At 40.4% G+C, this 13,212-nt stretch overlaps 1 protein-coding gene across 11 annotated transcripts in view; it reads left to right on the top strand.

The window, feature by feature from the left end:
- RNF220 (ring finger protein 220) overlaps positions 1-13,212 on the top strand; it is a 327,126-nt gene that overhangs the window by 239,848 nt on the left and 74,066 nt on the right. For 10 of the 11 annotated variants that reach the window (XM_082228856.1, XM_082228855.1, XM_082228854.1 and 7 more), the window contains 2 exons: positions 4,055-4,150; positions 11,641-11,683. In XM_082228856.1, the coding sequence (XP_082084982.1) occupies positions 4,055-4,150; positions 11,641-11,683 (139 nt within the window). Of the gene's footprint in view, positions 1-4,054; positions 4,151-10,702; positions 10,868-11,640; positions 11,684-13,212 lie in introns of those variants that run through there. The other variant, XM_082228851.1, reaches the window with a different exon arrangement.

The raw sequence follows: 13,212 nt of genomic DNA, 5'->3' as shown, positions 1-13,212 counted from the left end.
CTTTGAGACGGCAGGAAAGATGACCCAGTATTGAGAGTGTCCAGGGGGCATGAGGAGACATAATTTTTCCTTGTAGATAGTAACTCCCTAGGGAACAAAGGCTGCTGGTGTATCACAGGGTCCAATCACAAGAGTTCAGGTTGCCTTTTGTGGTTTTTTTGTGGGGTGGGTTGAATTGACTGGCTTATTTCTTTTTTTAAAAAAAAAACCCTTCATGATTATAGTGTCAATAGTTGTATAGTGTATAGTTGTCCTGTACCATTGGGTTAATTGATTTGGACATTTTGTATTGTCTGGTGGCAGACAATGTGCCACAAAGAAAGACTTAATCTTCCTCTCCCTCAATCTATCATCCACCCATCCATCCCTTCTTCTTGTTTCTTCTTTACCCTCGAATCCATTTTTTACCCGCTATCAAAAAGATGGTTGTGGTGTCATTGGGGTGACCCACCTTTGATCAAATCTGAGTCCAGCTTTGAGCATAATCTACCAGCCAACAACCAAACACTAATGCTGGTAGGGAGGAGGGAGATGGGCATTTAAAGCTGACAAGATTTCTAATTCTAAACCTTCTGCTCCCATTCCTCCCCCTCCATCCCATCTATGTGCCTGATAATCCTCCTGACGCAGCCTAAATGGAGAAGCAGTTGCCATTCCACCTTGGTGAAATGAGAAACACAAATGAAGTGCAGTTTGGTGCTAGGGCAGGGGCTTGACTCACTGATACAGTGTTTAACATGCTGCCGAGGTATTTAGAATAGAACCGCTTGCTACCATTTTAAGAAGACAGTTTATTCATCTAAACGGCAAGCGTATGTAGAAGAGGGTCTGAGATTGACGTCTTTGGGATTAGTTTAGCCCTGCATTTTTTCTGGAGGTCGTTGTCATGGTGCTCAGGAGGTTTGCCGAATAAATGGGGCCAGCGTTCTTCTTGGGACCACATGCTAAAAACTAATACATAACGTTTAATTTACTGTCTCCGTAGCTAGCCCAGCCATTTTTCAGATAATAATATTGGATTAGAGCGACTTGCAAGGGTGGATGGGAGTGGGCAGGCAGGCATGTGGGGGCTGATGAGGAGCAATGAGAGTCATTGTTGAGGTTCCTTGAAGCAGAGTCGATGGCTTGTGCACTTTTATTTCTTCACAGAAGCAAATTGAAAAGGGAAGTATCTTTAACTCCTGCGATCAGGGTGTTACATGCAATCTGAGAAAGTTTACATTGCAACCAGAGCCCTCCCTGATGTCAAAATACTGTATCTATCCTATTATGATATGGGGAGAAGGATCCCATCCTTTAGCTTCAAATTTTATTTTGCTATCTTGGCCCTTTTTGATACAAAGATGGTCACATTTTTGCAAGGTGGGTACTTCTCTGAAAATTGTTTCTTGCTGCAGTTAGAAGACCAGGGTATTTGTTCTTCAAATGATTGGTTCGTGTAGGATTTTATAAACATTGTTCTATTTGCCTATTTATTTAATAAACTTACACCCCTCTTTTTCAAATAAATTATAATAAACTACATGATCACAAAACACAAGGAAACATTAGTTAAAACAGCAAAACAGTAACAGTTTTCACCCCCTGCCAAAGTGACCACTGCATTATCTCAAAAGACAGGGGCTTTCAGCTGTCACAAACTTTTTTGGTTTTAAAGTGTCTGTGTATATGACTAATCTGAGCTGAAGTTGAATCAGTCAAGATTATAAATCCAAACCCAACCATAAGGCTGTGGTAAGTTTAGTGAGGAGCTGTTGGTCAGTTTTTGTACATTACACACCAGCCCAGAGAAGTTAATGTAATTGGGTTGGCAAATTTCCTAGAAAATAGGCTAATAGCCATTGACATGCAAATATGTGCACATTTTAAGTGGTTCACTACTTAGCTGAGCTTATTTTACAGAGCTCAGATGGTTTGGAGTGGGTGGGCACCTTGCCTGGGGTCACCACTGGGGATGGGGGATAATCCAGTGGCAACAGAGAAGTGGGTGATATGAGGCTAGGCTGGTTCAGAAAGGCTTTGGTTTTTGTTTTTTTTAAAAAGTGGTCTGAATAGAGTTACTTAGAGAGTTATCAGCTGGATTAATGGGAATGAGAAGAAGACTATTTCAAGTATAACAAGCAACCTTGTAAATTACACAAAAATGGAAGTCAAATGAGACAACCTGTTTGTTTGTTTGTTTGTTTGTTTGTTTGGCAATTCTTTGCTCCCCTAAAGGGCAGCTGAGGAACTATAGGATTGGCAGAAGGGCCACAATGCTAACAGAGAGGAAGTCCAGCTGCCCAACTGACCACCAGTGAGTCAGAAAGCTCCACCAATAACACTGTCCCACTGACAGTGTTTTGTGAATGATGAAGACCAAAGCAGGACATGATCAAAGGTAGCAGGGGAGGGTGTAGATCCACAGGATACTAAGCTCCATCATTATCGTGACATATCCCCCTCCCAAGAAAGAAAGAGTTCCTGAAACATCCTGGAACTAAAATTGTGGTTAATGAGGGGGGAAGAAGAGTGAAAAAAGAAAAAGCTATCTCCTGTTGCTGAGCCTGTGAGCTACACCTGCTCACCTGCTGTTTGTCAGTGACCACTGGTTTTTTGGGGGGGGGCTGCACTCCACCTGAAAATGAGAATATTTGCACAAATGACAAAGCATATGCAAATATATGTAAATGGGTGGAGAGTCAAATCAACATATAGTGAGCCCAGAAAATCCTGTTAGCATCCCTGTTCTCAGTAAATGAACCTCCTTAAAATATTGTCAAAGTGCTCTATCATTTCCCATAAATCTTTTTTGTGAATGGAATTTATACCTCTGCCATTGCTCTGAAGTTTGCACAGTACTGATAACCTTCACAATTTCAAGTAAACTGCTGACCATTTTGCCTGCATAACTTGTGGTAAAAGAAAGGAAATGTCTGTGTTATTTGGGATATTTCTGGGATTAACAGGAAATCCTGTAATTAGAAAAAGGTTTAATAATATACTAATATTTGTAATTACTGAATGGATCTATGAAGTTGAATAGTGTTTGGCGCCAAATGCTTCTTCTGATTGTGCATTACTGCTTTTATGTCTTTTTGTTTGAGTACATTTTCTGAGAGATTTTCATGCACGTTAAAAGTTAGTGGTGCAACTGAGGTGCTTTTGCTTGTATCCCTGTTTAAACCCTCAGATAGTATTTCAATGGCTAAGAAAATGCAAATAAAAAAGTTTTCTTTAACAAAAGCAATATTTAGCATGGGCTTATTAGGGAGCCTCGTATGTGGTCATTTGACCAAGGCACTGCTCACCTTTATCCTATGAATTTTTGGTGGCATCTTTCTTGTCCAGGTGCAGAAGATAGTATTGCACATTCTTTTATAATCCCAGGTGATGTATACTTTACCTGTATGTATAATTATGTAGTTTCCCAATGTGTATGCCAGTGATACTGGAATGGAGATGATGGGGGAACATTATTTCATACAGTGCCTTTCACTTAACCCAACAATTCCAAGTTGCTGTCTTTACTTTTTCCAAATCATCTCTCTTTGCCTAATGGGCAGTAGTTACTGCAAGATGTAGTTGTGTACTGGTATTTCTATGTCATGACTGCCAGTGTTGTTCTTCAGTGATGTATTTTCATGTGAGAGATACAAAGCTAAATAATACAGCTACCTCTGCCACTAACACAAACTTAGGAGCACAATGGAGGACAGAGGAGGGGCAATGCTCATGCATCCATTCCTAACCATAGGCACTGTATGCAAGCCACCACACATGAGGCCTAGAAATGATATTCTTGTTTGTCCCATACTGGGTGACAGGTTTGGCGTGAACAGGTGAATATTTAGCTCTCTTAATGACTTCCTGCTTCATTCTCAAAAACCTTCTCAAGAGTTATGTCCATCTAACTTAGAAGATGTCCCTCTTTATAGCTGGTTGTTGGTGATCATGTTTTCTTAATTAGCATTTTTTTGCTATTACATATCACACATCCTTCTACGCTTCCTCTTGAGAACAAGGAACACTTTGCATTGTTAACTGCTTCTCCCTTTCCCCGCTTCTTCCACAGTCAATTTTGTTGTCAGCCTCAATCAAGCGAGAAGGAGACTCTCCAACGGCATCACCTCACTCCTCAGATGATATCCATCACTCAGACAGATACCAGGTGAGAGAGCAACCAGGAGGACTCAGCTGATGACTGGAAACCAGGAATTACTAAGTGCCACTACTAGTTCTTTCAGTGCTGCCATTCAAGTCCTTAACTTTTTCGTCTTTTATGTTTTTCAGGGATTATAATATCCCACTTGTTTAATGCATATGTCCTTGCATCTGGGAAATCTTGCTTAAAAAAGTACTATGGTATACAAATGTTAAATAATACCCTTAACAGGTTTGCACCCAGTATAGCTTTCTGGTTCCTAATGCTTCTTGGTGCACCATGGCATAAAATACAGTTGTTAAGTATTGAATAAGAATAAGAATAAGAATAAGAATAAGAATAAGAATAAGAATAAGAATAATATTTATTCCCCAACCATCTCTATACCCCACCCACTCTGGGCGGCTTACAGCATATCTAAAAACATAAAATCTCCCAGTACAGGGCTGCCTTCAGATGTCTTCTAAAAGTTGTCTTCTAAAAGTTATCTCCTTGACATCTGAAGGGAGGGCATTCCGCAGGGAGAGTGCCACTACTGAGAAGGCCCTCTGCCTGGTACCCTGTAACTATTATTGAATAACGTTAGTTTTAATTTTGATATTACTGTATTTTGCAAATGGATGGAAAATAGGACTAGGCATAATGCCCCAATTAGCCAGAAAAAAGTCACCACCAGTGGGACTCCATTCTGAAAATCATGTAAATGGAACTTGCAGGTGTAAAGTGTTGTAGCCTTGTCAATTTTATTGGTCAGTAAGTTTTGTATAGTTTATTAAGGTGTGAACACAAAGGTTATTTGCTGTACTGTGTCCAAAGCCAATAGAAGGTCACTGTACAACTACAGTTCCTATTAGAGTCTGAAATATGCACACGCACACATTATGGGGTGCTGCCCATCATCTCCATGGGTATATGGGCTGTACTACTAATTGGAATGCAGCCAGTGCATAACTGTGCTAATGAATCAGTAGTGGTCTGAGGCTGGGGTGAACGTTTGTGTCTATTGTATGACGAATATATCTAGCATTATATGTCTTTTCTTAATTGTTAGTAGCTCCAGCCATAGTCATAGTTTATATAGTTCAGACTATGCCAGAGATATGAAGTGTTCACACTCTGTACTTTCTGCTAGTTCATGCTCTCAAAAATGAATCAACACTGTTCTGAATATTGTCAAATACAGATAAACATTGCTAATAGTATTCTTCTGTATGCAGTAAGTGATCCCAGTTTGCATTTGATGGCTTTACTTTTCACAACAGGCACTTCATGGAGACTCATAAATTCTTGATGGAGAGGCAAATGGGAATTATAGTTTGCTTTTATAGGGTAGAAGACTGGAGGATGATCCTTTTTTGTATTTTTTACTGCTCTAGAATTTGCAGGCCAGAGTAGCACAAAGCAACTCCAGTGTATAACTAGAATATGACTAGGGAAATACACAGGCATCAGAGATAAATCTCCTCTGGGAGCTAATCCAATGGGCTTTATGCAAATAAAATAAAATAAAATAAAATTCTCCCCCTGATTCCAAGAGCTGCAAGCTGAGTTTTTCATGTGCTGGATGTGTGCCCTGATTATATATTTCTTTAAAACTGCGGTGCTGGTAATTTTGCATTGCAAGTTCTTTATGGCATTTATGATCTGCTAGGAAATATACTGTATATATTAGTGAGAGATTGGGAAGCAAACTTTTGCTTATGAGGTTGTTCTGAAGGAAATTTCACAAAGTTTGCACTGATAAGCTCTGTTGGTGGCTTAGCAAGGACAGAAACAGTTCACCATTTAGCCCATAGTCACATGAAAACTTAACCTGATGCACCTGCAGTTGCATGGGGGAGCTCTCTGTGATAAAGCAAATATTTCCACATCCCTGCTAGCAGAGATATGTAGAGAACATATATTTTATGTGGATAAATGGTGCAATCAGCTGCCATGAGGTTACAAAAGATAGGTGCAGATTACCATTTACTATGTAATTGCCACCTGCAAACACTACAGCATGCATGTGTTTGCAAGTGGCAATTACATAGTAAATGGTAATCTGCATCTGCACCTACCTTTTGTAAAGCAACAACAGAGCTGTCCTGTCCAAGCTTTCTAAAATTCCTTACAAAATAACCACATGAACCACAGCCATACATCTAGAGCTGTCAGAACTGGGCCATGGGTTGTGGTCTGGAGTTGGGAACATGGACCCAAGGGAAGTGAGGAGGCAGGGTCAGAGAATAAAGACTTAATAGCAATTAGTACCAGAGGTGAAATCAGAAGACAGGACTCAGGAACATAGAGTAATAAGGATCAGAGGACAAAAAAACCAACGCACAGCCAGTAGGAGTCAGGAACATAGTAAAATCAGGAAAGAGGGTAAACCAGAAGGCAGAACTGGGGTACCTCCACATGACCTGTTTATTGAACATTCATCCTTGTTTTACTCTAAGGTGCTACTGGAAGGATTTTTTTAAATTTTGTTTCATCCTGGTTTGTTTGCATTGATATATGGCTTCCTGTCAATCATTTCCAACACTTTCTACTGTATTGCCTCATCACTTTTCGCACCACCAAAAGTCCTTTTTCTAAAGTGGGGCTGTTGTGCAAGAGCACCAGAATGCTTTAATCTACTTTAATTGTGCAAACCGAAATTAGCTGATATGCATTTGAATCTTTACCGCAAAATAGTAACAGTCTGGAATGGATCTTAGTAGAACAAGCAAAGTTCTACTGAGACAAGAAGCCCTCTTGTTTTCCTTCCTGCCCAGGCTTGAATAGTCATTCTGGAAGGTACCTGCCCAAGAAGTTGTAGTGATTTTGCTTGCCACATGGGGTAATTAATGGTCAACAGTTCCTGAAATATGTATTTAGATCTAGTTGGATACAAATGTAATATCGTAAAGCAAGGGAAAATTCAGTAGGAACAGAATTAGGAAGTGAAGCATTATTATGAGAGCTGAAAGGTTGATCAGAAAACTAGGATCTAGTCCAAGTTATAATTTGGCAGCCAAAATTAGTTGCTAGCTCTCTCCAACTTGGCTGTTTGGCACCTATACTGCATTTTTCTGTGTTCTTATAGAAAAGGGGAGAAATGTTTTAAGTTAACAGTGTTGTCCCACATGCATTTGATTTAAACTAGAGTTACAGAAAGGCTACTACAAATATTGTTGTGGAATTATGGTATAAAGAAAAAGAACAGATTATGTTGCAATTGAAACTGGCCCCTCTGCATTTGCAGCTCAGGCCCAGAAGCCTTGAATTGTTTTCAGAGAGAGCAAGTGAAACTGACAGGAAGTTGTTGGTTTTTTTGACTGATCATGTTGAGTGAAATAGCAAAGGCAGGATGGTTAAGGAAAAGAGGTGAAAGGAAGCAGAAATGTAGGTAGGTAGGTAAATGAGAGGTTTGAAGTTGCTCTGGCTGCATTAATCTGACATCTCTTGAGTAACACAAGGAGAACAGTATTGCTTTTTGAAAATGGAATTTTTATACTGTGTCCTTTCTTCCCAGCTTTCTGCATAAGAATAGGATTAATGACATGACTGTTTCTTGACAAAAAGAAAGAACTGTTCCAGTTAAAGAGTATGTTAGCATTCTAACACAGAGAATCAATTTAGGTCAGGTCCTAGAAAATATTGGAGCATTCCTATCTCTCCTTGTAATAAATGTGAAATGAGGATGCTAAGCACTAGACAGAGTCAGGTTCCAATATTCCAGACCAGGGTTTGGATAGTAAGTAGAGTGGAGCTGCTTGGTAAAAGTGCAATTTGCCTGAAGAAAAATCCATTAAAAATAGGATTTCACCCTCTCTCTAGGCAGTCAGAATGAGAGGAGGAGCTAATCTCATTCAGCCCAGGTACATTCTGCCTTTGGCAGAATCAGTAGGCTATAGCTCCTTCTGTAAATGTGCCGGCCCATGTTCCCTCCACCTTCCATAGATATTGCTAGCATGTACAGTACTAATCAGGCCATTAAAATATGCTTACATTATCCAGTTTATTACAGAGATTTGTTTTTGCTTTGCACAAGTACACACAATGCCTTTGCTGGTTGCTGGCTGGTCTTTATATGGGCTGATCTTGTCTTCCAAAGATTCATAATACACACATCCTTTGAAGATGTGCTTAAACAGTAGAGTGAAGGAATTCCCTATGGTACTCCCTAAACTCCAAGATACGTTACAGTATTTTGCACCCAGAAATATAAAGACTAGTATATTGTGATGTGCTGCATTCTTGCACTAGTCACTGAGGGATAGTCCATTGGCAACTCAAGTGCATCAGATAATGTGGATAAAGCTTCTAAAGAAGAGGCTCAGTGTACTAGAACGAAGCTGTCAGCCGAGACTTCACTTGAAACAATTGCCCTCCTCCTCTCTCCTCAAAACCTCAATAATATGTATTTTACTACTTGTTTTAGCTTACAAACTAATGTCTTAACATCTGTGAAATATAAAGCATTTCATTCATATATCAGTTTGTGACAGATGCAAGGCATTCGCTGTTTCTTAAAATCAGTGCAGACTTAGCATACAGAGGTGCTAATTAGGAATATAAATAGACAGCAGACAGTTGAGATTGCCCAAAATACTTGATTTTTCTTTCCCCCCCTTCAAAATCATGCTGTCTACTTCTGTGCATATTGACCTAAGATATCTTAAATGCAATTGACCCCAGTGAATTATAATGAATATAAATGGGAACAGACTACAATAAATAATTAGTAATCTCTCATTTAAGACTGTACAGCTAGTGTCCCCACCTTGTAGGGGAGCTGTGCAAGAGAGATCAAAATGAGTTAAAAAGTATAAAATAGCAGAGAGATCAGAAGGGTGCAGACCTGTCCCAAATTTCATCCCTTAAGTTATGTATTTACTGAAAAGAAACATGGAAAAGCCCGGTATATTGAAATAATTCAAAAGCTTAGGAAAAAAGCATTTCGAGAGGCTTACGGTTTTTAAAGGTTGGGTTTTTTAAAAGCAATTTAGGCCTCAGGATTGCAACACTGTCACACATGTTTGCCTTTAAACACTTGGATAGTCTTTGATGGCTTCAGCAGGATTGCTAATAGGATCAAAGTGAATCACTTCCCTTAAGTGTTTGCAGGATGTGGACCCTGGTTGGCAGGATAAAGGCCATTTTATAGATTTATCATTCTTGCAATCACTGACTGTGACTTTAGAGTCATAAAAGAATAAAATAATGACTGCTTTGTCCAATAACATGTTGTATTTGGTAAGGTTTTATCTTCATTTCATCCCTATAGAGAACTTCAGCTCATCACTGCCTTTTGACAGGAAAAGGGAGGAATGCTTATGTTCCTAGGAGTCTACAAGACCTGCACACACCACTTTTTGTTAGCCCTTTTTATTATACATGCACACAACAGATAAAATACTAAGTATTTCACATAGCTTAATAAAACGCCAGACTTTCCACACTTGCGAAGAACAATTTACTGGATGTGATTCTTGCAACGTACAGTGATACCTATAGCATTTCTTAGAAAAGTGGTGCCTCTCAGAATGGAGACATCATCAATTTGTCAAGAGGGGGTACCTTTATACAGTTGCAGTTTGTGTGCAAGTGTGCACTGCTGGGTTGTGTTTTTCCTCTGCTTAGCCTCACAACTATTACTGCTGAGGGTTCTTAAGGTTCAAAGTTATGGAGCTGCTTATACCTGGGAAGTTACTTTATTGGTGCAGGGCACCCAAAAAGGCAGCTTGTCTTCTACAGAAAGTTGGTGTGGGTTCCTGCACTTTTTGTGATAGAAATAAGCCGTGCTTTTTTTTTCTTCTAAAAAAATGTTTAGGGGTACTCTCATTTTCCTACTCATATTGAAATACTGCCCCTCAATGATGCCAAACTTAGATTCACAAAATGTTTAGGGGTATGCGAACCCCTGCAACCCCCAGAAGCACTAGGTATAAGCTTGAACTTTCTGTTTACAAGGGAGACAATATCGGGGTACTTCTGTCCCTGCTAATTGCAGAGTTACCTTTCCAAATTTTGTTAGCTTGAGCGGCTAGCTTGCCATTTTTCTGCTCATTTCTCAAAGTCTCTGCAAGTTAAATTTCTGCTTGGGGAGCAGAATGCATCTTGTCTGTAGTTGTATAGGAATGTATGTACACGTATGAACACTTAAGACACAGGGAGGCAGCCTTGATGTTACGACAGGGGTGTTGCACGCATTTAGCAGTGTCCCTGTTTCCTTCGCCGACTTGCCGGAGGATTTGCTTGCGTAAAAGAATGTACCTTCCGTGCTTCTCTTCAAAACACAGACGTCCGCTAAGGGGGCAGATTTTGAGGGAGACGCCGAGCGACGGGAGAGGAAGTGCTGCTTTGTGCCGGGGACGTTTATAGCCCAGCGTGGGGATTTGGGGAGTGAGCAGTTGCGTCTCGGGCATCCGGCTCCTGGTGGTGTTAGAGGAGGGGCTGAGGGAGATCGCATCAAGCTGGGTGGTATTTGCGGCGCGAAGAAGGAAGCGTGGTAGCAAAAGAAAAAGTCCCGAGTCCCAGACCGCTCTTTGCCGCCCCGTTGCCATGAGAACAGCTTCCTCCCTCTGAACTCTCACCCCGCGCAGGCCGCGGCGGCGCCTGGTCACATGATCGGAGCTAACATGGCGGCGGCCGCTGTTATGGGGAGCTGATTGCAGGTGCCGGGGCCGTTGCCTGCATCCGCCCTCATCCCCGGCCATGCAGAGCGAGAGAAGGGAACCCGGTGGTCGAGAAGAGGTGCGAGCGGGGCGCGTCTGAGAGGCCGGAGCGTCTCTGGGGCCGGAGGCGCTAGGGCAGGAGATGGGGCTTGTTTACATCCGAACGGGGGTTGGGCCATCATCCCTGAGGTGGGAGGGGTCTGCTTATATCCATATCCATAAACTTGGAGGGTGCATTTTTTTTCATTTAAGGACGAGGCATACCCTCCTCCCCTCTTCGGGGCCGTGCAGAATGGCTTTGTTTATCTAAGGATGACACCGGGTCCCTGGAGGGGAAAGGCCAGGCGGAGGTTGTTTATCTTTGGCATCTAGGAAATAAGGGCAATACAGGTATACTTGTTCATTTGTAGGGAGATTAATTTATAGCTAAGCCAAAGCTAGACAGGATGCTGCAGGCTGCTTTTCCCCGTATAGTAGTCTCGTAGGCTGAGGAATTAGAGAGTGGGGAAGTGGTATTGAACCTTGCAAGCAGTTGGGATGAACGGGGCGCTTACATTTGGGGTGCTGTGGATATCTATATTTGGACAACAGCCAAGTCAGAGGACATGTGGGTGTATTTGTGTTTGAAGTTATCTGGGGAAGATTAAATTGTGGTATTGGTTTGAATTGGTAAATATAGGCAACACCCAAAAGGGAAGTTTGTCAGGTAGATGAGAGTGCTGTGGTGGATTTTTCTAATCTAATTCCCCCATACACTCCCTAAGACTGCTTCTCAGAATGGGGTAAATAACTCTGTGGTTTTCTCACCAGCAAGTTCCTAATGCTTTTTTGCTCCTGATCTTCTCTTAACAGACCTTCTTGCGAGTGAGGGCAAACAGACAGACCCGGCTGAATGGTGAGTGCAGCAGAAATCCTGTACCATTTCCCCCCTTGTTCCAAGATGAAGACTTTCATTATCTGGGCCTAACAAGTATAATGCTTCCTTTCTTTACAAGATTCCTGAACTAAATATGCCCCAAAGGGTTAAAGCTTCAAATCAATCATTTGTATTCCTAACACATTTTGTTCCTCTCTGAACCCTGTCTTAAGTTGCTGCCCCTGGGTTACATTTATGTAGGCCTCCCAATGACATTGCTTTTCAGGCAGCTTGCAAACATAAAATATAATGTGGTAAAACAACAATTGCAGGAAAATATTGTCAGCAAAGGTAAGAGAGAGAATCATTTACTCAGCATTATTAAAAACACACTATGTGGAAGCAGTAGATTACAGTTCAAAACTTTAAATAATCACAGATCTGAAAATACTTGGGATAATTTTTTTTAAAAAAGTATTTTACTTGGCATTGAAATGGCCATAAAGAGGTGGCAAGCAGGCCTCTCTGAGGAGGGCATGCCACAATTGGGGTACCACCACTTCTTGTTAAATGGCCTGGTTGATATTGCAAAGGAGAAAATATCAATTCCAAATAGAATAATTATTTTACTACTTGCCGTTTTAGAAATAATGATTTTCTTATGGGTGTAATGAGATTAGTCTTTTTTCCCAATGGCATTGTTTTCACTTGCTTACCTGCTATAATCTCCAGCTGTCAACAATACCTGCTTACAGCTAAAAAATACATACAACTATAATTCCTGTTTGTTTCATTTATTACAACTTTTTTTTAATTCCACCTTTCCTTAAACACCCTCCCCCAATGCTGTTTTGAAACAATGTGCAGGATAAAGGCCTTTAATATCTCACCTGGTTATATGGACCTGATACCTCAGTAATTTGCAACTTGGAGCTGAACCTAACTATTACTACTGTGTATGTAATAGCAGATTCCATAATTTTTGGTCTTAGGATAGACCTGCCTTCAGAGAAGTAATTAATTCAAGATGTATTTTGTAATTTTTATCCAATAGTACGTAAAACACAGTGTATTGTCACTAAGCAGGAATAATTTTTCAAATATTTTATATAGTGACCCTTTATTTTAATTGATTCTACTTCCACTGCCAGTGAACAGAAAAACGTGTACTTTTATCATCTTTAATTTGGTCAAGAGTAAAGATTATGAAAATTCATCCCTGAAAAATTAAGAGCAACTTTAAATTATCCTGACAGTGCAAGAGGAATTTTTCCTTGAATTCTTCAATGCCAGCAAGATTCAGAGCTGTAACATACTATGTTGGATAAAAGGAGAGAGCTCTTGAATTAATGAGGACTGTGCACTATGTAGTGAATACACGTGATCTGACTTTCACATACACAACTACAATATATTTCTGCTACTGAATAATTCTGGGATATGATTAATGAATACAATTGCAGTATTCTATTGATCATCTTGCAAACATTTCCTTAGGGCACTTGGAGCTATTACTGGAAATGATTATATCAGAAATGCTAATATTTTTCAAAAGAACATGATCATTT

Source organism: Podarcis vaucheri (genome assembly GCF_965113315.1).
Source record: "Podarcis vaucheri genome assembly, chromosome: 6".
Classification (NCBI taxonomy): Eukaryota; Metazoa; Chordata; class Lepidosauria; order Squamata; family Lacertidae; genus Podarcis; species Podarcis vaucheri.
This window is presented reverse-complemented; position numbering and strand designations above follow the sequence as displayed.